This window comes from Wyeomyia smithii, chromosome 2 (assembly GCF_029784165.1).
Source record: "Wyeomyia smithii strain HCP4-BCI-WySm-NY-G18 chromosome 2, ASM2978416v1, whole genome shotgun sequence".
NCBI classification, from domain to species: domain Eukaryota; kingdom Metazoa; phylum Arthropoda; class Insecta; order Diptera; family Culicidae; genus Wyeomyia; species Wyeomyia smithii.
In genome coordinates, this window is record NC_073695.1 from 74,634,137 (window position 1) to 74,660,876 (window position 26,740).

The 26,740-nt window shown below is 39.6% G+C and overlaps 2 protein-coding genes across 2 annotated transcripts; both read right to left on the minus strand.

Annotated features, from left to right (window-relative positions):
• Positions 1-13,677: 13,677 nt before the first annotated feature.
• LOC129723364 (clavesin-1-like) lies at positions 13,678-15,708 on the minus strand. Its single transcript, XM_055677546.1, has 2 exons — positions 14,360-15,708; positions 13,678-14,268 (listed from the first exon to the last, which is right to left on the minus strand). Exons 1-2 carry the CDS (start codon positions 15,086-15,088, stop codon positions 14,011-14,013), a joined length of 987 nt encoding a protein of 328 aa, XP_055533521.1. The 5' UTR covers positions 15,089-15,708; the 3' UTR covers positions 13,678-14,010.
• An 8,382-nt stretch (positions 15,709-24,090) lies between these two features.
• LOC129723633 (clavesin-1-like) lies at positions 24,091-25,993 on the minus strand. Its single transcript, XM_055677974.1, has 3 exons — positions 25,183-25,993; positions 24,426-24,664; positions 24,091-24,366 (listed from the first exon to the last, which is right to left on the minus strand). Exons 1-3 carry the CDS (start codon positions 25,918-25,920, stop codon positions 24,327-24,329), a joined length of 1,017 nt encoding a protein of 338 aa, XP_055533949.1. The 5' UTR covers positions 25,921-25,993; the 3' UTR covers positions 24,091-24,326.
• Positions 25,994-26,740: the final 747 nt, after the last annotated feature.

Here is a 26,740-nt window from a genome sequence, read left to right on the forward strand (position 1 = left end):
TTTATTTGTATTTTACTGAATCTGCCCTCGAAACAACTGCCTTATCTTACTTCAATTGAGTATTTTTATCTCAGTGAGGTGAAATTTGAACAAACAAGTTGAAGTTGAGAGGTGATGTATGCTTGTTAAAAAAAAAATCAGTAATTTATAGTACACCACTAATTTTTAATTGAAATCATAGCATAAGGCTTCAGACTTATTAAAAAGGCTCGAATTTCATGAAACGTTGATATGATTTCGCAGCACCCAACTTTTGCATGTACTTTTGACAGGTGCAGTTGTGGTATTGGTCGTCTTCTTAAAATTTGTCTGAAGTTTTCATCGCAATATATCAAGTGTGCGTTAATTATTGCAAATCATACCTAAAAGAGCTCTACTACTAGAAAAATCAAGCAGCGGTTGCAAAGTGTCAAAAGATTTCAAAGGAGAAGATTTTAAAATTTCACTTTTGCGGAGTTTTTCCTAGAGTACCCCAGAAAATACTCAATTGTCAGAACTATTTATGATATTTGCATCATTCATTTATATTCTACGATCCCTTTTTTTGCTTAAGATTTGCTTAAGATAAAATAAATGACAATTTTTTTTCTCGCTTAAAAAGCATAATGTTCGTTAATTCTGTTTTACCGTGCATGTTCATTTTCGCAATTTCATTAATTTTTAGTGTCTCTCAATCCAATCAATACAAAAATTGTGACAAAACGTAAATAAAAATGCTTGGCTATTGTAACATGTGGAGAAGATTTGGATTGCGAATTGATTGAAGAAGAGGAACTAAATATTGATGGTCTTTCAAAAATCAGCAATGGTGCTGCAGTTACTGTCTTGGCTTTCTATGTCGTCGATAGGCGACTCCATCAGCAGCATCCTTGGACTAAGAACTAAACGCCTTTTCTAGTTATCTTCTATAATTTTCTTTTCCTATTAGTTTCCGTTTTTCTTTTAGTAAAATCGTTATTATTAAAAAAAAATGCATTACTAACGTGACGTAATTAAGGGGAGGGGGGGGGGTCAAGGAAGTTGTGACATCTTGTGACAAGGGGGAGAGGGGGAGTTAATTTTTACCAAATTTTGCGTGACATCATCAATAGATCGTCCCATAATATGAAAGATAAACAAACTTTCTTCGATGAAATGGTTTGTTTGTTTTAGCAATCAACATTCCACACATTGTAAAGTTGTGGAAAATCACTATTGAATGTTACATTTAAAAAAATTATTTTTAGCGGCTACCTACAGAAAACTCCACAAAAGTCCATTCCAATAGGCAGATAGAAGTATAGTGTCTTTGACAAAATTATTTCTTTTAGAATGTGGTACGGTTCTAAAACGATTTCTTTGGCTCAAAATAATTTCGAACACGTTTTTGTAGCTTTGAAAACAGTTTGCAATGGTCGTTCTACATTTACGAGCAAAGCTTACTGCGAAGTATACTAAAGAAACGAATGAAACGAAAGTTTTGACCGTTCACAAGCCTGCTGCACATTGTTTCACTTAAAGCAGTATCTCCGTAAACTTTTTCAACTCTCGATGCGCTTCAGTCGCCATTGTTTTTAATGAAATGAGAAAATTATCACTTCCTGCAAATGATCGTAATTTTGTTTACCATATGTCTGTCATGGTTCATCACGTTTTAGGTATGTGTATGTCAGAATAGGCCAGCACTAACTGTTGGCGCCATCTGTTGACAAGTAGCGAGATCAATGTAATATCAGTCATCAGCGCCTAACTAATCCCAAATTTTCAATATTCAGCAGTCACAAAATGTAAATAAATGATGTATAAAACTGATTAAAAAGACCAACCTGATCAGATGAAAAAAAAAATACAACTCTTCCGGTACCAATAATCGAAAACAAACAGCCGTGTTAGCAAATCGAGAAAACCATTAAGGAAAAAGTCTAAAATTGACATGGATATTCGAGGTTTTGTATTAACGTTCAGGAACAGAACGTTAGCAGTTAAAACTTTTAAATTTAAAAAATGAGCGAAAATAAAATAAAATAAAATTATAGAATTAGAAAGTAATTAAAAAAAAAAATCAATACAACATTACCAGTTTAAAATTTGAAACAAAAAATGAGGGTACTGTTTTGTGTTAACCATTTAAAATTATTAAGACTGGTTAGAGTTGATTACCAAATCACCAAATGAATAAATGGTTTTTTTTTACGTAGTCGAAACTAAATAAATTGGTGGAATCAATCTCTACAAAAACTTCGGAAAAAAACTCGGAAACTCTTCAACCGGGCTAAACGAACCCAACAGTGGGACGAATACAAGCAATCCCTCACCGCCTATAATAAAGAAATAAGAAGATCTAAAAGGATTCACTGCATACATGTGAAAACATTGAAAATACTCCAACAGTCGCCAGGCTGCAAAAAATCCTTGCGAAAGATCACTCAAATGAGTTGGGTACTCTAAGAAAAGAAGATGGTTCTTGTACTAGCTCTGCTAGAGAAATATTAGAGTTAATGATGAAAACACACTTTCCTGGGTCGATCATTAACTCAAGTGAAGACCAAAGTACATCTGTATCAAGTACTGGAAATCTTATAACCAGGACAGAAATTCACGAAACAGTGAATACGATGACTGGGCTAGTAAGAACTAGGGATGATGCAATTACTTTGGCCAACCAAATTTTTACCGAAAGTAGAGTTGAATGGGCAATAGACTCCTTTGAACCCTTCAAGTCACCTGGTAGAGACGGAATGTATCCGGTACTACTACAGAAAGGTAAAACAGTTCTGATGCCCATTCTAACACAACTCTTTCAATCCAGCTTAATTCTAGGCTATATTCCGGAAGCGTGGCGACAAGTACGGGTTATTTTTATCCCTAAGGCCAACAAAAGGAACAAATCTCTGCCAAAATCCTTTAGGCCAATTAGCTTATCGTCAGTCGTTCTCAAAACAATGGAAAAAATAATCGGTGAGCACATCAAATCATCATATCTTTCTAAAACTCCTCTTAGTAAATACCAATTTGCTTACCAGGAGGGGAAATCGTCGGTAACTGCACTCCATACTATAGTTACAAAACTAGAAAAATCTTTTGCTGCAAAAGAAATTTCCCTTACGGAGTTCCTTGATATTGAAGGGGCATTTGATAACTCGTCTCATGACTCAATGGCTGCTGCAATGGAGAAACGTGGTTGTGACAATTGCATTATTCATTGGATAAGCGGATGTTATCAAAAAGAGAAATAGCAGCAAGCCTTGGTAGCTCTAATATAAGTGTAACAGCTATAAAAGGGTGCCCACAAGGAGGGGTGATATCTCCTCTGCTGTGGTCATTAATAGTTGATGATCTTCTAAAAAAATTGATGAAAGAAGGCTTTGAAGTAGTTGGATTTGCTGATGATATTGTCATTATTGTTCGTGGCAAGTATGATGATATCATCACAGACCGAATGCAAACTGCCTTAAACATTATTTCCTCGTGGTGCGATAGGGAAGGCTTAAATGTAAATCCTTCAAAAACCACTATCGTCCCATTTACACGTAGAAAAAAGACTAGGCTTAATGATATTATGCTAAAAGGTGAGCTTCTTAAACTCTCAAATAACGTCAAATACCTTGGAGTAACTCTTGACAAAAAACTTAACTGGAATACACATCTAGAGCAGGCAATAAAAAAAGCTACAAATACTCTATGGATATGTAATAAAACTTTTGGTAAACAATGGGGACTCAAACCGAAAATGATCCATTGGATATATTCGGCTATAGTGAGACCCAGAATTACCTATGCTTCACTAGTCTGGTGGACAAAAACAAGGGAGAAAGGTGCTCAAGATAAGTTGGAAAAACTTCAATGGCTAGCCGCTCTCTCAATAACGGGTGCAATGAGAAGCACACCCACCAAGGCATTGGAAGCTCTACTGTTTATGCTTCCACTGCATCAATTCATACAATTAGAAGCCGAAAAGAGTGCCTTACGGATCAAAAGATCATTAAGGCTCTTTGAGGGTGATTTAACGGGTCATCTAGGTATTCTAAAAACTATTCGTATCAATCCCCTAGTGATAAACAATGAAGACCGGATGGAGAAAAGATACAATTTTGAAAGACGATTTCGAATGTTTGAACCTGAGCGTGATGTTTGGGAACGCGGTGGTCCTGATCTCCGCCCAGGATCAATCATTTTCTACACAGATGGTTCAAAAATGAACAATCGAGTGGGAGCAGGAGTAACTGGCCCAGGAATAGACCTGTCCAATGGGCCAGGAATAGTTCCAATGGGCCAATGGCCAACTGTCTTCCAAGCTGAAGTCCAAGCAATACTAGAATGTTCTGAAATATGCCTACGCAGGAAATACAGACACTCAAACATTTGCATGATGTCCGACAGTCAAGCAGCGTTGAAGGCTTTGAAGTCTGCGACATGCACATCAAAACTAGTTTGGGAGTGTGTTCAATCACTCCAAACACTGGGTTGTAATAATCAAGTAGACTTATACTGGGTTCCTGGTCACTGTGGAATAGATGGGAACGAAAGAGCCGATGCATTGGCAAGACTTGGATCGTCTCATCAGTTCATAGGACCAGAACCCTTCTGTGGTCTATCCGCTTGTTCCCTTAGAATGGAACTAAAAGCATGGGAAACTCTGAAAGTGGAATCCAACTGGACAAACACCTTCATCGGTAGGCAGTCGAAACGGTTCATCACTCCGAACGTTTCTATGACTCGTAAAATACTGGATCTTTCAAAAAAAGATCTAAGCACGTATACTGGTTTAATAACAGGGCATTGTCCGAGCCGTTATCATTTGAAGGTTATGAAAAAACTTCAAGATGATACATGTCGAGTATGTGGCATGGAAAAAGAAGACTCGGAACATCTGTTATGCCGATGTCCGGCAATTTTTATCAAAAGATATAAGTTCTTCGAGAGAGGTCTTCTGGAACCCTCTGAAATCTGGAGAACAAATCCCAGTACGGTTGTGCGCTTCATACGAAGTATAATACCGGACTGGACTAATGCTATTGGCCAGACTATAACGACCACTTCCAATAGTGATACGTTATCCTGACTAAGCAAAATTAAAAAGGGGGAATATGTCACAAAATATCAAAAAATTGGTCGCAGTGACGAAAATACCCAACACGGAAAAAAAAATAAAGTTTAGTTATACGCTACAATAAAATCAATAAACATCAAAAATATAAGGCAAATTTCATTGGGCACTAGTACCAGTGACATGCGATAGTATTTTCAATGCTTCAGAGCGCTTGCGATCTCACCCTCTCTTCGACAGAAACCAATAGAATTGAGCTTCGGAAATATCAGTGGAGCCAGGGAGAGGAAATGTTTCCGTATTCTTTTCTTGATCATTCATTCGGAATTTTCGAGGCCTTCTTACAGTAATTCATAAAAAAATGATACTTGAGAAAAAACGTTTAGTTCCGGAACATTCAGACGGATCAATAGCCAGACACAAAAAAATTAACTGCAAATAATAAAGTTATAATTGAAATGGGGTCCAGATGGCTTTAATAATCATAAATAAGGCTCTTCTAATCAAGGCTGGCATCACACTGTTTTTCCGAGTGGTCAGTAAGGAAAAGGGAAGGTTAATGGGTGGCTTTCTGGCAGTTAATCGGAACAATCGCCATGGCGGACGAAAACATACGTGTAGGCATATTTCTGAGTTCTTTCTTCGTTTTATTTATCACTTTTTGGGACAAAATTGTTGGAGTAGTTTTTCCCAGAAACTCTCGTTGGAGCCAGCTAGGGGAGGTTCCATCTCCTCCAACGATTGCTTCGAGTAGTGGGCCAACGGCAGATCTAGCCAGTACACCACGTTTAGCTTTAAGGTATTTCTTGACGAACGACGCAACTTCCGGCAGGCACTTCTTACTATAAATTTCCCCGTTCACGACCAGTCAGGAGCGAAAGCGGACCGGCTTTGACATCGCTTTCTTGCTGATTGTCAGCCACAGTTGCACTCTACCTCGGATCTCAATTCCTTCGTGGAGAAAGTAAAATACGAACAGCCCTGTCAGTCGTTGCCATCCATGTTTGCGAGTTAATTTTCACAGTTTGGCTGGTGACTCCAACCTCCCGACCAAGCGCACGCAGCGATGTAGCCACTTTTCTCTCGGTCTTCCTCTTCAGCATCCTTTGGAGCTTCTTATTACTCAGAGTCGTCGGGTGTTCGGAAGCGAGGTTTCTTTCGATGCTCTGATTCTTGTCCAATAGTGCCAAGATATTGTAGATGCCGAAGCGGGCGCATCCGGCGCCCACAAAGTGTCGCACGATATCCGTTTCTGATGCTGCCGGGTACCGTTCTTTGAATACGCATACTTCTGAATGAAGTAGTATCACTGTTTTTGCCGTCACTGTTAGAATTTGAGTTAACTTTTTTCTGCTGACTCATGGGTTACTATGATTGATGCTGCATGGCTTGTTTCGTTAGTGCGTGTAAAGGTAAACCCATGAAAAATTGACAATTTACGGTGCATTTTTTTAATGCATACGTTAGGGCTCGACAGTTGTTTCTTCTCGAAAAAAGTCTCTATTCAAAATTAAACCTAAGCGTATTTCTGGTAAGGCTTCACTTACAGTAGTGAAAGTCTCACTTTTTCGACCAATGAGAAAAATGCACAAGAGTAGCTTTTGAAGTTTTTGAAATCTAAATTTTGTTTGACAGCAAATCACTTAGAAATGTATGAAATCTGTAGCTTTATAAACTCTCGCTCAACGATATCCATTAAAAAACGCTCGCTCGCACATGTGCGCTCCAATTTTAAGTTTCGAACATAAAAAACATTACTTTTTTGGGTTTTATCCGATCATTCCGTGTGGGTAAGTACCCACAGGAATATTTTCCGAGTGGGTACTATTAGCTATACTACCCACATAAACCGCCGGCCCTGCTTCTAATCACAAAACATTCAAATATACAGGGTGTAATCATTCAAATAAACACAAAAACTGCTTGAACTGCACGCAAACAGTTTAATGCTGTTTAGATTTATCAAACTAGACAAACTGTAGTCTAGATTGAGGTTTTTTTAATTTATTTCTCAATGAAAAGTAAAAAAAGTCCCCTCTCAGCCCTGGAAATTTTCCTTAGTCGCGCCTATGATTATGACATATGTGTACTTATGGTCTGGTGCCAACCGGGATACGAGTAACCTTAGCGGAGATCGGGTAACCAACCCCGGTGGAAACTTTGGTCGTATGCTGACTGGGAAGGGGGAACGTACGCGGCTGTTCTCCCATGTTAGGGGCGGCGTACAACAGCGTCTGATCCGGAGCGGGCGGCTGAATCATGAAACGCGGTGTCTCGCCAGCTATATCAAGGACGGCAGCCCCGTCGCGAGACTAGGTATCGCAGCCCTAGTAAGGCAGCATACTAAATATTAAATACTACGAACAATCCAGATATAAATACGGAACGGAATAATCAGCATGGACCTAGGCGAACGAAAAAGGACAACGATTATTGGAAACTCGGTACTTGGAATGTAAGGACTCTACTCGAACCGGCACGCGCAAGTATCCTGGCTAGAGAGCTGCGGAAGGTGAATGTGGAGGTTGCAGCTATCCAAGAGGTGCGGTGGCCGAAATCGGGAGAACGCGAATTCCGAGCAGTAGATCCTATTGCGGGCACTTCATTTAAGTACCACATCTACTATAGCGGCGGCGTGAAAGCAGAAAGAGGAGTCGGTTTCGTGCTAATTGGAAAACAGATGAAGCGTGTCATTAGATGGAGGCGGCGATCAGTGACCGTATATGCGTGTTGAGATTTAAAGGCAAATTCTTCAACTACAGCCTAATAAATGTGTACGCACCGACCAACGAGAAACCCGATGACGAAAAGGAGGAGTTCTATGAGCTCCTGGAAAAGACATACAATGAGTGCCCAGGACACGATATAAAGATTGTCATCGGAGATGCAAATGCACAGGTCGGGCAGGAAGACTTCTTCCGCCCCGTAACTGGTAGGGAAAGCTTCCACTCTACTACGAACGACAATGGCCTGAGGCTTGTTAATTTCGCTGCAGCTAGGGGGATGGCTATATGTAGCACTTATTTTGCACGCCGGAACATACGTAAGCACACCTGGATGCACCCGAATGGAGAGCTTTGCTCTCAAATTGACCACGTTCTGATTGATGGACGGCGCTTTTCAGACGTTACAGACGTGAGGTCGTTCAGAGGACCGAACGTTGACTCGGATCACTATCTCGTAGTAGCCAAAATCCGCGCCCGGCTGTCCAACGTGCTGAAATCCAAGGCAACGAGGAGGATGCAGTTGAACATCCAGCGGCTATCAACTGAAGGAGTGGCTGCAGAGTACTCGCAGAAAGTTGATGAACGGATTGAGGAAAGAGTTGAAGGGAACCTGAATGAACAGTGGAGGCACATCCACAGTTCGATCAGCACTACAGCGCGAGAAGTGTTGGGTACAACTGCGGCAGCTGCGCCCAATGAGTGGTTTGACGCTGAATGCCAGCGAGTGACGGAAGAGAAGAACCGCGCCAGGGGTCACATGTTGGCCACGGCTGTGACTCGTCAGAGCATGGGTAGATATCGAGATGCAAGAGCCGCTGAAAAGAGACTCCATCGCTGGAAGAAACGACAGCATTGGGAGCGTATTCTTGCGGAGGCGGAAGGTTGCTTCTCCAGGCACGATGCGAGGAGCTTCTACAAGAAGGTCAACGGAATTAGGAATCGAAACGTGTCAGCCCCTGTCATGTGCAACGATAGGGAGGGGAACCTGATAACCGATAAAACAGAGGTGGCCAGGCTTTGGAAGGAACACTTCAGTGTGCTGTTGAACGGTGAGGGAAACAGTGGAGTCGAAAGGAGCAGGATGACTATTAAGAATGATGGTCAAGCTGTGGATCCACCTTCCATGGACGAGGTGAAAAAAGCAGTGAAACAGCTGAGAAACTGCAAGGCAGCCGGTAAGGACGGCATTCCCGCCGAACTCTTCAAAGTAGGGAGCGAGCAGCTGTATCGTGCCATCCATCGGATCATGCTGAGAGTGTGGTCTGATGAAGAATTGCCCTCGGACTGGTTGGAGGGTCTCATATGCCCGATCTACAAAAAAGGCCATCGCCTGGACTGTAGCAATTATCGGGGCATGACTCTTCTCAATACCGTGTACAAAATTCTCTCCCGCATCCTGTTCCACAGACTGAGGCCGTTGCAGGAGACCTTTGTTGGCGAGTACCAATGCGGTTTTCGAGGGGGACGCTCCACGACGGACCAAATGTTTACCTTGCGACAAATCCTCGATAAATTTCGAGAATACAACTTGCAGACGCACCATCTGTTCATAGACTTCAGGGCAGCGTACGATTTAGTCAAGAGAAATGAGTTATGGCAGATTATGATTGAACATGGCTTCCCAACAAAGCTGATTAGGCTGATTCGTGCCACCCTTGAAGGTTCTACATCAAGCGTCAGGATAGCCGGTAAGATATCGGACTCGTTCGTGACGTTAGATGGTTTGAAGCAGGGTGACGGGCTGTCGAACTTATTGTTCAACATCGCATTGGAAGGTGCTATACGGAGGGCTGGTGTGCAGAGAAGCGGCACCATCATTACGAAGTCGCACATGCTTCTCGGTTTTGCGAACGATATCGACATCATTGGTATCAACCGTAGAGCTGTGGAAGAGGCCTTCGGACCTCTCAGGAGGGAAGCTGCGAGATTAGGGCTCGTCATAAACTCTGCCAAAACGAAATACAAGGTGGCTGGCAGAGTGCGTGGTAGTCCGTCGGAGGTTGGTGCTGCGGTGGTGCTAGATGAGGAAACATTTGAAGTAGTCGACGAATTTATTTACCTGGGAACATTAGTGACATGTGACAACGAGGTTAGCCGTGAGATAAAGAGGCGGATAGCAGCCGCAAACAGGGCCTTTTACGGACTACGTAACCAGCTAAGGTCCCTCAGTCTGCAAATCCGTACTAAACTTGCACTCTATAAAACACTGATTCTTCCGGTGGCTCTCTACGGCCATGAATCATGGACGCTGAAAGAGGCTGATCGGCGAGCTCTTGGTGTTTTTGAGCGTAGTATTTTGCGTTCAATCCTTGGCGGCAAACTAGAAAATGGTGTTTGGCGCAGACGCATGAACCATGAAGTGTACCAGGCATACAAATCGGCGGATATAGTCAAGCGGATAAAACACGGCAGGCTTCAGTGGGCTGGGCATGTAGCGAGAATGCCGGATGAGCGTCAAGCGAAGGCTATATTTAGCAGGAATCCCGATAGAGGTCGTCGACTTCGAGGTAGACCCCGCACTCGTTGGATGTGTGCTGTCGACGAGGATGCACGCGAAATAGGTGTTAGGGGAGATTGGAGAATAGCAGCCCAAGACCGAGGGACATGGCGACGTATTCTTAATTCGGCACTGGATCGATAATCGGTCTGTCGCCTTAAAAGTAAAGTAAGTAAGTACTTATGGTCAGATAACTTCATATCTAAAGCGTCGGTGTAAAAAAGCAAAGCCTTGATGCTACATTCCGATTAGTAATTCGACCTTCTGTTTATTTATACACAGACTTCGCAACCAACTGTTTAGTGTACAGGACATTTGCAGGGCTAGCGCTACGATCCTACTCACACTAATAGTCTCTCCCGAACCGAGACTCGAACCTATGATGACTGGCTTGTTAGGCCAGCATCGTACCTCGACACCATCTGGGAGAAGGTAGGCGTAGGTGTAGCAAGATTAAAATATTGTAAGATTCATGAAAACATTGAACAGAACGCAACTGAAACATAAGGGGTAACAACCAAAATATTGGATTTCTTTTGCACTGCTGTCAGAAAAAGGTAGATGTAGTTCAACTTTTCGAATGCATCGCTCGATTCTACGAATTAACCGTTTTCTGTTTGTTGCTCTCCAGTTATATTTGTACACCAAGGAACTTGAAATCCCAAGGAAATCTTTGATTAGACGACACCGAGGCAGATTCGTTGGATTGCATATTTTCGGTAAAAATGAGGTCGAATTAATTCATATATAATTTGATGATGCTTTATCTGGCAAAAACACATGCCTTTCATCAGCATTATATTTGTGAAGAAATGGAATCAAAATTTTCTTTAAACATTTGTTCACATATTTTTTGATAGCAAAACCATTGGGCTTGAACCATGATTTAGACAAGAAAAACGAAGTGAATTTAGTGAAAGACCGGCCAAAGTCCATAACTTTGGCCGGTCTTTCACTACCTTCCAGGCGAATTGTTGTTGAGGTTTTCAGGAAAATATTCATATCGGAAACCGGGAGAACTTTTTGCCAAAATTTTTGTGCAGTTCGGTTAGAGTAGGCTTGCACAGGGCGTCTTGTTTCGACGCCATTTTGAACATAACTGAGCATGCATAAACAAAACAAAAAATGCTAGCAAAAGGAGGCGTCATCCATAAAGTACGTCACGCATATATAGGGGAAGGGGGGGGGGGGGGTTAAGAAAATCGCGACGATTTGTGACGTAGGGGAAAGGAGAGTATACGTTGTGTGACGTCACATGAAAAATATTTAAAAATAAAAGATTGGCTGGAAAAATTGTTTAGTTTACCTTCTTTCTATTTACAACTTTTGATTAATAATCCAACTGAAACTAATCAGACAAACACAATAACAGCAAGAAAAATTCTTCCGAAGCTGGTTGGTTCAAGGCATCAGTAGAAAACCCTGATTCCTCAAATAGGTCTGACCCTGACGAGCTCAAATTGATGCAAAAAATTACACCCCTAAAATTTTAGTTGTTACCCGTTATAAATAGAAGCAAGACGATTTTTTTCCACAAATTTTTATTTGACACGCGATAACAGTACAGTGTTTATCTCTATTTGCTATATAAAAACTCATCTAGAGTTAAAGTAATGCCAAAAGGTAAAAAATGCACAATTTTATTATTTGGCATACAGGTTTTTTGCCAGTTATGCGAATTGCTGTGTTTTCAACAGCACACAACCCCAAACGAAAAATATTTTATACGCCTATCAGCATTATTCTGCGGTTTTAAATATTCGTTACTGTTTGTAAATAAGATGCTACTCAACTGATCTGCATTCTTTTGTTTTTTTTTATGAATGTTTATGACAGTGTTTTAAATGTATTTTTTAGTGCAGAAAGATCACGGATTATGGACTTAGACAATTTGGAACATTTACATAGTAGATCAGTATACATTTGCATGACACTGCAATCGGAAAGTTCATTTAGCAGAGTGAAAGCTACGAAAGGATTAGAAAAAAAAATCATGTTTTTATTTTAACTGATTTCCATAGTGTTTTTTTTTTTAAGAATGCCAAAAAGGAATAAACAATAATTAAAAAGCGCTCTGAAGTTTTGCGGTTTATTACCTTTTATCCAACGAAAACAAAACTACGAAGCGATGCTTAGTGTTAAAAATTTGAAGAAGTCATCAGAACTATGATGTTAGAAAACATGCAATAATGAAATTAGATATTGCATCGGAGCTTCTGAAATTTACCTTAGTGCCATGCTTCTATACTCTATTACTGGTTTTCAAAAGAATAAAAGAAGTGCCTTGGTGTTCGAATAAATGTGGATATGGTAAATTGTAGATCTGCTCTAGATCGCTATTGAAACCTGTTTTTAATTTTGAGTCAAAATGTAGACAAACAATGTAATATATGAGTATAGCTCTTAGATTAGTTACCATACAATAATCCTGTTTTTGTCCTCACAAAATTATTTTCCAAATAGATGTGCTCAAAAATTTATTATGTCATAAAATCAGAACTAGAAACTACAAATCTACTCACACATTTGTTTTGGATTCTTTACAAAACACTAAAGCCCGCAATTTTCAATTAGAAATTCTAAAAATAAAAATAATTACAATTTCCTTCCTGAATTCTTATTTGTTGCAGAAGGTTGAAATTTAGTGAAAAATGTCATGGATGTATGAATAGAACTTTTTGAAGAATAAATCTCGTTTGTTTGAAAATATCCGCCCTTAGAATCTGTCCATATAGGGTAAGGGACCCATAATTCGCCCTGACCCCATAATTCGCCCACCTGCTAATCAACGAATTGTTTACGGGGTTTGTCATTGAATTATGCCAAATAATAATTTATTTTCAATCTCAGCTGTTTCTTTTTTATGTTAAAACACGATTCTAAGAGTTGACACTATATTGCGAACAATAAAAAAAAATAGGTGGGCGAATTTTGGGTACTCGGATAAAGTGGGCGAATTATGGGGTCGTTACCCTATGTCATGCTTTTAGTAAGTGAACACTGAATTTAAAATAATAGCGTTAATTTTTATTGCTGCTTCACCTCATGAGACTAGTATTACGAACAATAAAAAAAATGTTGTTAAAAGAAATATCTGGAGAACGGAAACAGCCAACTAAAAGCTTTGAGAGAAGGAGAAAAAACTCAATGCCAGATAAACGTGCGAACGTTTTATTCTCCCTCGAACCGTACTTTATTTACCAAACCATTCTTTGAAAACCATTAAACGAAACGTCAATAGTAAAAAGGATAAAGCAATAGTCAACCACTGTTTATGTAGAGAACATAAATATAAACACAAGTTTTCGAACATTAGCGATAAATGACCGTGAACGACTCTTACCCTTCCAATAAGCGTGTTTCCCACAAGTAAAAATTTGCATATTGATCATGTAATTGAAAATGAAATTTGTTTGTTTTGCAAGCTTGCACTATAGCTTTGCAAGTCACCACATATTTTCGCTTAAATGAGATTTGAAACTGGTGACTCGCGAGTGCAGTTTCCTCCGAAAAGGCTGAATTAAAAATCTCCACAAAATTTGGTTTCAGTTATGCTCGTTTCTTTTAATTATCTAATCAAAGCTTGTGTAACACCAAAAATATTACCATCGTTAGCCAACCAAAAAAGTTCGTCCCTTGATGAAGATAGTTCACATTTTGAGCAACTTAGGCAATCAGCTTCGTAACCACAAACTTTTTATTTCCACAATTATAACAATAATTCAAGTACACAGCACCGCACCGCACCACACACGCAGTGTTCAATCTACCTGCAGCCTTCGGAACGTTCCGATTGTTCCACTATCCAGCTCGGAGGTATTGGACGATTCCCTCCAATATTCGGATCCCTCGGAAACTTCCATGTACATTTCGTCATGTGCCAACAACTTCGGACGTAACTCTCGACAAAGCTGCTTGAAATTATCAATCAACTCGGCCTGTGGAATCTTTCCACCGTATTCTTTAGGTAACAAATTCTTGTCCACCTTGGCGTACAACTCCTCCCAGTTGCGGTGACACTGGTTGATTTGAGAAAAAAAAAATTAAAGACACAAATAATTTAACGTTAACGTGTTTTGATTGTTTAGTTATTATTCAATTAACACTTACGAAGACGCGGTTCCGCAACTTTTCGTTGGCCAGCTGTAGGGCGAAATTCGCCACAGTTAGTGCAGCCGGAGGCGTGTTTACAAAGTGTACTTCTTGAGTACGCATCGGGGTCGCATTGTTTAGCACTCTGGTTAGCATACGGATTTCATTAAAGGAAACGATGTTCAAGTGAGCCAGAGTAATTTTGGAAAAGTCATAGATAAGCACAAAACCAGCGCACTGAACTTCGTTGACGTCGTGCAGCACTTCGGCCATGAGCATGTGAATTCTGCAGGCGTGAGCGCCGGTGAACTTGTTAGGATCAACGCCGGATGATTCACTGAAAATCAACGTGCGTCCTTTGCTATCCCGCTCTGGTAAGGGAAATAAATAGCCTGAATCTATTAACGCACCCAGCTCGGGTTCTTCAACATCCAACCGGCTAAACCATTTTTTGTGTAAAACCCGAGCCGCTAGGAAGCGTTCTAACATCTTACACGAATTGATAAAGTTGTATTTTTTGGTTCTCAAAAATCGCAACAAAAAAGGAGCATCCGTTCGCACCCGTTTTATGTTTGGATGCTTGGCGATCCAATCGCGAAACTGTCGGAGAGATTGTTCCCGTATGTTATCATCCTCCCGGAGATACTTGGCCGCCATGTCCTTGAAGAAATCGTCCAGCTCGGTCATGTAATCGTCGTATTTTTTCGGTGCCTTATCCAGGCAAGGAGCCAAAACTTCGCTAGGCATCTTTGCGTGCTGCGACCGATCCAGGAGAAAAAGAAACAATTACTTTCACTTAACACGCGCGCACGAAACGACGAGAGCTAAGCTGCTGCGTGACTGATGCTGGAATGGATCTGTTCGCGATGGACCGCCGATGCAAACTAAGCCTCGGCTGCGACATGGTTTTCTTATTTAATAAATCGATGTATGTACGACTCATTACCGTGGGTATTCCTAGCCATCATCAATTGGGGTGCTGCGCGGTGACGACAGTGTTTGTATGTACGTACACTGGGTATTGAGATTTTTGGCGCAAGCCCGGGCGTCTTCATACGCAGACCGTTCAATTGTGGTGCTTAGGTAATTGCGACCGTCCGAGGCGCGAAATGTAACAAGCCAACGTATTTCGATTGCGCTCTAAGCGTACGCCACGGATTGGGCAGAAGTTTGCAGCCGAAAAAACAAATGTGGAAGATTTACGAGATTTGTATCTACAGATTCGTGTTTTGTTAGTGCCGCCGTGATGTGGAAAATAGTAGCTTTGTGGTGGGACAGCTGAGAACCGGCTTGGGTAAACGACCATTCAAATGTTTATTTATTTAGAGTCCATGTTTCAAGGATTTAATCACTGAGAGAATGTTTTAGTTTACCTGCTGCATTAAAACCTTTTGGCTGTTTGAAATAGAGTTTACACGAATTCTAAACTATTGTTTGCGAAAGGTAGAAAAAAACTAATGGGTTATTTTTTAGTATAGAATAAGAATCGAAATTGTACCAAAGAGGCTGGTGTTTTAAGAGATACGCTTCTGTTACATTTATTTGCATAAACATGCTTAAGTTTGTTACAACGTATTATTAGCAACATATTATAACCACAATTTTATTGTTGAAAAATTCACTTATTTATTTCTTCCGAATTCAAAATAATAATATCGATTTTATTTAGTTGTTGTGAATGTGAATGTTTATCCGTGTTGTGTTTCCTTTTTTTAGAAAAACTGAGCTAAATGTTGCTAAATAACAAGTTGTCCGCACTGTTTTTACCATCAGAAGTATTATATGCAAATACAAACAGCTGTGTATGTTTATTATTATATTATTGTTTCACCTAACCCTCTAGTGGTAAGCCCGCTTTCAAACAGGCTTCAGGGAAATCACTATAAATCTTTGATAAACACTCAAAAAATTTTTATAAAGATTTGTAGTGATTTTATCAAAGCCCATCTAAGGGCGGGCTTGGGCACTACAGGCTTAAGAAGTCATGCTTACTTAGAGAAACGAATGAACCGTGTTTGTTCATATGAAAGTTAAAAATGGAGAAATCCCGACTCATCAAAAATGCTACCATTGGACCATATTTTGAAAATATTTTTCATAGATTTCAATGAAAACAAATGATAGTCCATTTGCTCGAGAGTTAAATTTTTAAAATTTCTTAAATATATAATTACATTAAAAATTTTATTCCAAGTTGTACAGCTATCCCCGATAAGCCAACTATCGTTAATAATCTTAGAGCATTCCAATGTTAATGCCAATGTGCTAATCAATAGGTGAAAATTTCACTAATCTTTCTAATGATCGCTATATATTTTTAATAAAATAAATTGGAAAAGCAGCGGCTAACCTATCACGGTTCGCGTTGTGTCTTTTAGACCCATGTTGTAAGTGGTCTCACCTTCTTTTCAAGTTACGTCATTCCCCCAGTTTCACAAAAAGCAAAGAGATTTTATTCTGTATGTAGGATACGAATGTACGGAAAAATAATCTCATTTCGTGTTGGAAAACAGCGAAACCGGGTGGAGCCGTTAGCCACGCAACACAATAACACGTTTGCATTAAAAAGTGGGCTTTTTTCGGATGGTGATAAAAAACCTTAGACAGATAATTGAATTTGATAAATTTCCCTTGGAAGGTGATTATATTAGCTTGCCTGCAACAATATTGTACACCCTTACGACATTCAACCGGGAAATTCGTCATAGCGGACGAAAACATGCTTGTAAGCGAGTTTTTGAGTTCTTTTTTCGTTTTATTTATTAATTCCTTCTCTGTTTTCGCGACAAAATTGCTTGAGTAGATCTTACGCTTCAGGTTTGCCCAAAGATTTTCGATGGGGCGCAGCTGGGGGACGTTTTGCGGGTTCGCCGACTTGAGTTCTACATCGACATTTAGCTGCTCAATATCCTCCGACGTTCGTTTCGAGTTGTGGGTCGACGTCAAATCCGGCCAGAACACTGCGTCTTCACCCTTACGGTATCTCTTGAAAATCGACGTAACTTCCGGCAGGAGCCTCGTACTATAAATTTCCCCGTTCACGGCCAGTCCGGAATGAAGGAAGAGCGTTGCACTGACTTTTAAAGCTTCTTGGCGCTCTGGGTCGTCAGCCGTCCGGAACTGGGCCTTCTTCTATGCTCTGATTGTTGTCCTATAGTGCCGAGATGTTATACAGGACCGAATGGGCGTATCCGGCGTCCACGAATTGCCGCACGATGTCCGTTTCGACGCGGTGGGGTACCGCTCTTTGAACGCCCACTCTTTTGAACGGAGTGGCTTCACTGTTTTCGCCATCGTTGCCTCGACTGATAGAGCTGTCAAATTTTTCCTGCTGACTCATGGGTTACCATGATTGATGCTGCATAGGTAGCTTCGTCAGTGCGTGTAAAGGTAAAGCCATAAAAAATCTGCATTTTTTCTATTTTTTAATGTTACGTTGTTACGACATTTTACGTAGATCAGACACCTACCATTCGATTTCTGAGACTTTTTTGCTCAAAATAAGATATAATTTGACCACCACTTTAGGATATTAGCGAATTGCCATCAATGCTCAGAAATAATCGTTATTATTTTGCTTTGTGAAATATACTAAAACTATGCCAAAACCGGTTTCGTAGAATCACCGTTTGGAGCTTAGTTTTTGTCCCATTTAAGATCTGTTTTTTTGTTTTCAAAAGATGCTAATATGTGGACAAACTCTTAAAATTTTGATATTTGGTCTTAAAACAAAATGACGTCGAAAAAACATCAAAAATTTCCAGTTTCTCAAAAATTCAAAATGGCGCCATTGTTGCCCCTTAAGTTGAAATATGTTCAAACTCTGAGAAATTTATTTTCGCATCAAACTTCATCAAAAAATCATACATAGAAGCCAAGGTAAAAAATTGTTGCACTGTGTAATTTAAGTAGCTCTACGTCAATCATACAATCGTGTCTTGCGTACCACCCTGTATTTTTTTGTATTATCTAATATCTCTAAAGTTTGCAGTAAAACACTAACTTTTTCCAGCTGGTGGTGAAAAAATAACTATGTTAGCTTACTTGCAAAAAATTCTACGCCCCTGCGAGTCGCCTTCCGGTAGTTAACCGGAACATTCGCCAAGATGGACGAAAACATGCATTTAGGCAAGTTTTTAGGTTCTCTTTTCGTTTTTTCTATCAATTCCTCTTCGCGTTTTCGCGACAAATTGTTGGAGTAAATTTTACGTTTCAGGTTTGTCAAGAAATCCTTGATAGAAGAGAATCCTTGAACGCAACTTGGGGACGCTGGGCGGGTTCGCCAACTACGGTACCACATCGATATTCAGCCGATCCATCTCCTCCACAGTCGCTTCGAGTAATGGGCCGACGCCAGATTCGGTCAAAACATCGCGTCTTCGGCCTTAAGGTATTTCTTAATGAAAGACGCAACTTCCGGCAGACACTTCGTACTTTAAATTTCCCCGTTCACGGCCAGTCCGAAGCGAAATAAGAGCGGCGAGGGATGTCTTCCGCTGATTGTCAACCACAGCAGCACCTTCTTGGGGAACTTGCCGTGTGAAATAAACTTCACCGCGGTGCTTACTTCCTTCGTGGGAGAAGTCAAATACGAAGTGCCCTACCAGTCGTTGCCATCCAGGGTGAGATAGGTCTCGTCGTCCATCACCACCGCCACGTCGTGATTTGAAGGGAAAATCCTCCTGATCATCGTATTCAGGCGCTGCCGCTACGTCATCACCTGCAGCTCCGAAACCAGTGGACGGAATTGCCTCTTCCTGACATGTATGTCCATGTTCATTAAGCAGACAGTATGTGAGTAGAGAAAAGATCCCGTCGGGATGCGGTATATTTTTCCAAATCTGTATCATATTTCCAGTTCGCTTATTTTTCGTTCTTTTCTCTACTCACATTCTGTCTGCTTAATGAAGTTGCGTGTTAACGGAAAAAGCCGTTGTTAATAATAGAAATTCAGTTCGAAAAAATGTATGTCCATGTTCGCCAGATACTTTTTCACTGTTTGGTCGGTTGCACCGACCTCCCGGCAGCGATTGTTTCGGCGCGAAGAAAATCGACATCCGAGAACAGAATACACAAATTTATATGGAAGCGAGTAAAGAAAAAGACTCGGGGTGAATGTGCTTAAAATATAATTTAACATCTCCACAACTTTTACAAAATTTGGTGATGTACAACTTTGAATAAACCACGTCCTTTCTGGTTGCCTCAATTTATACGAAAACTCGTGAGATTTCCAGAAAACTACCGTTGGGAACCATCTTATCCAGCTAATCTGCATCAGAATCACGAGAATCATTTGTGAATTCCAATTTAGGGTAGGTAAAATATTTTAAGCAGCTTTAGGAACCACCTGTGTATTGAGACGAAATACTCGAAATGTGTTGGGTGAAATTCAAACAAAAGTATATCAATCTGTTCTCTATCTTTTTCTCTGTCAGAACTTGTTTTCAGGTTGTGAATCAAAGTTAGCAAACTTTAACAATAATCAATTAAAGTTCCAATCGACCAACCAATCGAGGGACACTATTCCAATCACCCCGAACCTATTTTAAGCAGTTTCCATCTGTTTTGCCAGGCGTTTTTTCAGCACCCGAAGTGGCTCCTGAATGGCTGCAACATAGGTCGATTTGTTTCGATTATTGTTTGTGCACAGATTTCTTCTTGATTAACGGTATTTCTTATATTCGTAAGACAGCTAGACAATCAACATTTTCGTTTCCATCATTGAAATTGTCGATATTGATCAAAATTCAGGAGTTTGAGGCCTGTTTTCTTCGACTGATTAAAATAGGCGCCACTGCTTCAGTCGTTCCTTACCCTACATCAAGAGAATAAGCAGTTTTTCGTCGGGGTGGTCTACAGAAGGAAGTGGTTCATCGAAGGTAGTTCTACTCTACTTCATTATTCCTAGTGACTTTCATCGTCACTACCGATTGAACGAGTCGTATGAAAAAGTAATTTTACATTACACTTTGAGAAAGGATCTGGCACTTCTGACATATGAAACCCGGTTGCCAAATTCACTTTTTGCACCAATCATCCCTAAATATTTCTACTGAAAACTAGAGTGCACTTTACATTACCCACTCAATTTACTTCACTTTTTAAATCTACCGCTTTCACTTATCACTACACACGATATGCAAATACGTACGTAGGTAAACAAATGGGACGATTCTTAGGTATGAGAACGTAAACAACTTGAGTTAGATAGGGGAACCGAGGTGACATTGCGCATCTCGGGCCGAATAATTCGAACAAAAATAAATGATCGCTGATGGGCGTTATGTTTCGTAAACAAATGACAATGACAACTTCTTTCGAGCTCGAAGCCAAACTGGCAGTAAGTAACGTGCTCGAAAATAGCAAAAATCGTTTAAGCGAGCTGCGCAATGTCACCCCTGGAAATCTATCAGTTTATAACACAAATCATGTAACTTAGAAAAAGACTTGTTTTGATTATTACACTGGCCGACAAAAGCGGAAAAAAATGCTGCCCAAATGCTCAAAAAAGCTGCCCTAGAGAGATTATAGCTTTTTACCCATTCCTGTGAAATTTGGTACCTCTAGCCAGTGTAGCAATGTGTCAACTTACGTGATAGTGGCGCATAGCAGTTGCTCGCTTCAAGGTTATGTTTACAAAATATTACAAGGTATACAGCTCTAGGGTTGTATGAAATGGTGACGTGGAACTAAACACTGTAATTAGGGGATTTTTTGTTCCAAAATATACAGAGGATATATATGAGGATATAGAGATCAACTCTATATCCTCAAAAACCAAATCAAATAACACTTACGTTATCATAATGAATGGTTTTGTCTTATTTAACTCTGATTAAATCAAATTCATAATATGGATCTTACTTTCAAAATAATATGGGACCCCTCACAAAAGTTCGTTAATTGACAAAACATAAGAAGATATGTTAAACAAAATTATCAACAAGTTTCAGCAAAAAATCGTAGCAATTAACAATTCCATTTTTGGTTTTTGCTTGACATTTATTTTCTTTTGCCTACAATTACATTCGCTGTATTACAAAGACAGCTAAAAAACGTTTATCATAAATTTATGCAAGAAAAAATTCGGGATGCATCTTAGTAAATGGACCAAGAATTCACAAGCATTCACCGACTCTTACTCTTCTATAAATTTATATATTTGGGAATTCAATCTTTCGATACTATCCGGCACGATTATTCAGTGAATATCGAATATAAAATATAATCAATAAAACTTATAACCGTTGCAAAAATGTACAATTCTTGTTGAGTAATTTATGGTAATCATATTTATTAGATAAACTTTCAATCACCATCAGCAGCAGCATTGCAATTTTTCTTCGATTGCACACGAGTAGAAATGTACGAACAGAAGTGTACCATTGCAATACGAATAGTACCGCGCGCTGCGGTAGGAATGGAAGTGTACCGCTGAAATGTACGGATAGAAGAGTACCGCTGCAATCATAGACGACGAGAGACTTGCGGCTTTCTGCTCCACTGGTTTTGTTGCTTACACCAGCATATTTTCTTTCAAGACATCAGTTTTTATTACGTTCTGACAGCAGGTTTAGGAATTGTTCAAGAATGGGGATTGTTACAAACTTTTCGGAAAGCTTTTACCTTCGAGACATCATATTAGTCTAAGCTCAAGGAAGCAAAAATAAATTGACCTATTGGAACGGGGAGACTCTGTCAATTTTTTTTGATATTGATACAGAGAATATCACAGGGAACGGTTGGTGTCCATTCACGACGTCTGTGCTAGGAATGCTTGCATTTAATTGGTTCATTGTTCGCGTAAATTTGTTATTGAAACTTTTTATCAATTTTACCGCTTAGCAATGAAATTAGAGTGATAACTAGCATTTTACAAAATTGTTATACATTTTATCTATCCAACAACATATTGGTTATTGTTATCCATCATGTGGTTATCTGTTATTAACGTTTAAAATCTGACGCAACATTTGCCAGTTTCATTTCCAGTTTTACAGAATGCGTCTCAGTATAGTAAACAAAGACGTAGTCCCACGTCAAAAAATTATCGAGACCTCTGAAAAAATATTGGTGGCTGGGGGCACCAAAGTTCACAGGAATGGTTAAAAACCAGAGGATTGTTGTGGCTGTCAAAATGCTCACATTTTCCATCTACCACTCATTGATTCTGGTACCAGCAATTCTGTTACCCACTTTTTGGTTGGTTTTCCCTAAGACAGCTGAAGTAGAGTAAACGTCTTATAATTGCCATTCACACCAAAATGTCTTCTTATGGTTCAGCAAAATACTTTGCTGAAAGCATATCAGCAAACCGCTAGTTTGCTGGTTAACAGCTTCCTTCGCAAAGTGTTGCTGTAATTCAGTTCCAGAATTTGCTGAGTTCCATTCAGCAATTTTATGTATACTGTAAACCAGTTTTGAATTGATTAATTTACTGAAAACCAGTAGTCGATTCAGTGGTTCACGAAAATACAGTAAAACTATTCGCTGAACACAAAACAGTAAATCTCGCGTAATTTTTCAAAAGGACCTATCTAACATTGAGAGATTCTCTTTATTTACTTTCTCTTTGATCAATAACTATGTTATTTTATATGTTACTATCTCTCGATTAAGGGGAAGAAAGGTTGGAAAATGTTTATAATAACGACGTAATGAACGAAACAAAGTGAGAGAGGAGAGAATCTCTCAATGTTAGATAGGTCCTTTTGAAAAATTACGCGAGAAATGATTGTTTGCTGGAAATCAGCGAGCAAATGCTACGGGATCACAGCTAAGTTACTGATAGCCGGTACGGGACCATAGCTAAATTACTGTTGATCTAGATTAAACGTAAAAGTAAATATGATAAATACACATGCATAGTTCAACAGTAATTTGGTTATGATGCTGTGGCTGTAGATGGGCAAATGGTGACGGTTAAGGGAAACATAGTTCCTTTACTTTAACTGGTTAACCAGCAGAATATACTTTGCTTTGCTGAATGCACAGCAAAATCAAATTGCTGATTATTCAGTAATTGAATTCAATTTTGCTGAAGTTACAGTTAAATGCCGACAGTTGAATGAAATTTGGCTTTTCTGGATAAAGAGCTAAATTTATTTTGCCGGATGAATTGCTGGTTTTGCAGCTCGGCAAAATCCAGCAAAATTTTGCTGATTTCCAGCAAAAATAAATGAATGTGTTGACCTACTGTATAGTGATAAAACTTTCAGCTTTGGAATATAAAAAACATTTTTCGATAAATGAAACAAACTAGTTTAAGGTATAAGCATTACTCATTAGAATTAATTGCAGAAAAAAAACGTTACGAATGCAACTTGAAAGTACCGAACAGTGGTGGAACCTACCTCACTTTTCGAGAACCGGTTTTCGGTGCTGTATTGTAATCTTGCTGCTCAAAACAAGGTGCATCAGAATAACCCGAGTAAGGGCTTCCCGGTTGACCCCACGAAACAGTGCACAGTGCAGTCAATGTGTTGAGCATGTAAATAATGGGTTCCAACTTTTCTTGACGCTTTTAAGCAAGTTTGATTAAGCTATCCTACTAGCACTAATTTACCAAGATATGGTTCCGCCCTCATTCCCGTTTCAACTATTCGGTTGATTCAGTGCATCGCTCGTTTCGCTAGAGATTTTAATGGACAACTTTTTCAAAAGACTTTTAGTATCTCTTTACACAAAATCGTGAACACTAAAGTATGCTTTAAAAAATATATTTAAAATAAAAAAACAATTGAAAATATCTCAAATTTTTCACAGTGTGTTCTTCCAACATTTAACGAATTTGATGATGTACATAAAATCATTGAAGTTTACCTCTTCGACATACAGCCGAAAATGTCGATTCGGTTATTTCGTTTGTTTAAGCAGACGTTCCCAAAGATAACGCACGATGTGATAATTAATAGTAATTTGTCCAGCTATGGCTAGTGCTTCGAGCTGGTCGTTTTTCAATACATTCGACAGTGTGTGTTTCTCATTCTGCTACTAAATCGAGAAAGTTTTCACAGCTAGACCTATTTTAGGGAAACGTATTTTATTATCATTATCACCACAAATCCACTAATCCACTTGCAGTTTCCGAAACGATCCGATAGCTCCCTCTTCCAGTCCCTCACCGTTAGTCCACACGCTGTTCGGATTATCGGTCAACTCAATTTCCATCTCGTCCAGTGTCAGCAGACGGGGGCGCATCTTTCGGCAAAGATCTTTATAGCTGGCTGCCAGTTCGGCTGCGGGAATTTCTCCACCAAATTCCTTCGGTAGCAAAGTTTTATCCACTTTTGAGTGAAGGTCTCCTAGTGATGCATGACACTGAAAGAGGATTATTGCGATAAAGGTTTTGCCAGTTATACAAAAAGTAGCTTAGCAATTTTTTTTTTGAATTTGACTTTGAAAATTAAATACTTTTTAAGAATTTTAATCTATAGCTATACATTGTATACGAAGTCAAATTGATGCGAGTATTGCTGAAGCTATTTCTCATGGTAAACTTTCGTTTTGAATGAATAACTGTTTGTAGCACATTTTCCCGTAATAACTGTCACGATTTTGCACAATCACGTTTTCTCGTCGGACAAACACTGACGCACATACTATTTGATACTGTTGATGATTGCGAGTTAAGTCAGTAGCACAGTAGTAATACTAGTAGTTTTGGAATGATTTTGCGTAAATCACGATTCACTGTTCAATATTTTCATCAATCAAAAATAAATAATTGCATGCGACTTTACACATTTCTTCGAAATACCATTTTGCTCACTAAACTAAATATCGTTCTAGTGCTAACTTTTGGTTAGCTAAGTTGCCATCATCGAGCCTTTACTTACGAACACTCGGCTCCGAATTTTATCACTCATTAACTGCAGCACTAGATTGGCGATGGTACGCGCTACCGCCGGTGTATTGATAAAATGCAACTCCCGAATTCGAGCAGCCGCCGCCGTGTTAACCAGTTCCGCTAGCGTTCGAATATCCTGAACGGTTATCAGTCCCAATGCGTTCATGTCGATCAATTCCATATCGAAAATCCACACGCAACCCGCACACTGAGCCTCGTTAGTTTCGTAGAAAATCTCCCCCAGCATGTGAATCGCCTTGATAGGACCGATGACCGTGTTCTTGTTTGCATCGAAACCAGACGAACAACTGAAGAACACGGCACGTCCATTCGAGTCCAGCCGTGGTAGCGGAAACAAATAGCAAGCATCAATCAAGCCGGATAATTCCGGTTCGTCAATGTCCAAATTATTGAACCACTTTCGGTGCTTAGTGCGTGCCACCAAATAACTTTCCAACGTTTTGGCCGCTTGAATGAATGAATATTTTTTGGTTCTTAGAAAACGCAACAAAAACGGAGCGTCCGTGCGGCACCGTTTGATGTGCGGATGTTTGGCAATCCAATCGCGAAACTGCTGGATGCTTTGCTGCCGGGAAAGCTCGTTTTCACCCAATTCCTTCGCCAGATCTTGATAAAACTGACTCATTTCCAACACCTCATCATCGTACACGTCCGGCACTTTGTCCACGCTCAACTTTCCGAACCGAAATCCGACTCCTTCCGTCATGACTGGAACGATTTTTAAGCGAGTATTTCCGCTACAAACTTGTTACGCGACTATAATCTGACTGAGTTGAATCGGACGAATGAAGCAAATATTTATCAGTTTTTCAAGTGAGGAAGTCTATGGTTTAGTGATTGTTTTGGACCCAACGATGCTGCACTGAAGACTTACTTTACGTAGGTTTCGAAAAACTTGTTTCGAAAGTGCGGCTATACATAAATCCGCAAGGACATCCCTGTAGAATCGGGTCATAATGACAATATATTAGCTTTATTTTACTTTTTTGATTTTATACATATGTCCTGTGTTGGTTTTCAACATTTTTTAAGGTTAAATGTGATCGAGTAATCGAAAATTTCTCAGTAATAGTCATAATTTTAATTATCGACATGATCGATTTTCAAAATCTTAAAATCGTCAATTCAGCCTCACTTCGAATTTATACAAACTGTCGCATATTGAAAGAGTAATTCAAAAACTTATATCCAAAAAAGCAAACAAAGTAATTTCAAAACTAGGTAGGATTGTATTTCTAATTTAACAAACCACTGTAATTTACGACATAAGATAAAAGCTTATATCAATTTCAAAAATCAAATAGTAAAAGAACTACGTTGATATAGGTGATCCGGAAGCTACTCACACATGCGAAACAGATGTCACAGTTTATGCAAACTGTGTTTACAGTGCCTTCCGAAGGTTTACAAGCCAATCAGTATTGCACTCCCGCTACAGCCTCATCCATAGTACCAAAACAACTGTGCCATAACCAGTTTTTTCAAAACAATTTTTTGTGAAACATTCAGTTTCGCAAAAAATGTAT

Excerpts from the sequence above, each read along its gene's own strand:
- LOC129723364 (XM_055677546.1), bottom strand. The coding sequence starts at position 15,088 with ATGCCTAGCGAAGTTTTGGCTCCTTGCCTGGATAAGGCACCGAAAAAA. Across the intron at positions 14,269-14,359 it reads AGTTGCGGAACCGCGTCTTC|TGTCACCGCAACTGGGAGGA; the intron begins GTAAGTGTTAAT and ends CAAATCAACCAG.
- LOC129723633 (XM_055677974.1), bottom strand. The coding sequence starts at position 25,920 with ATGACGGAAGGAGTCGGATTTCGGTTCGGAAAGTTGAGCGTGGACAAA. Across the intron at positions 24,665-25,182 it reads AAATTCGGAGCCGAGTGTTC|TGTCATGCATCACTAGGAGA; the intron begins GTAAGTAAAGGC and ends ATCCTCTTTCAG. Across the intron at positions 24,367-24,425 it reads ATCGGATCGTTTCGGAAACT|GTCTAGCTGTGAAAACTTTC; the intron begins GCAAGTGGATTA and ends TCCCTAAAATAG.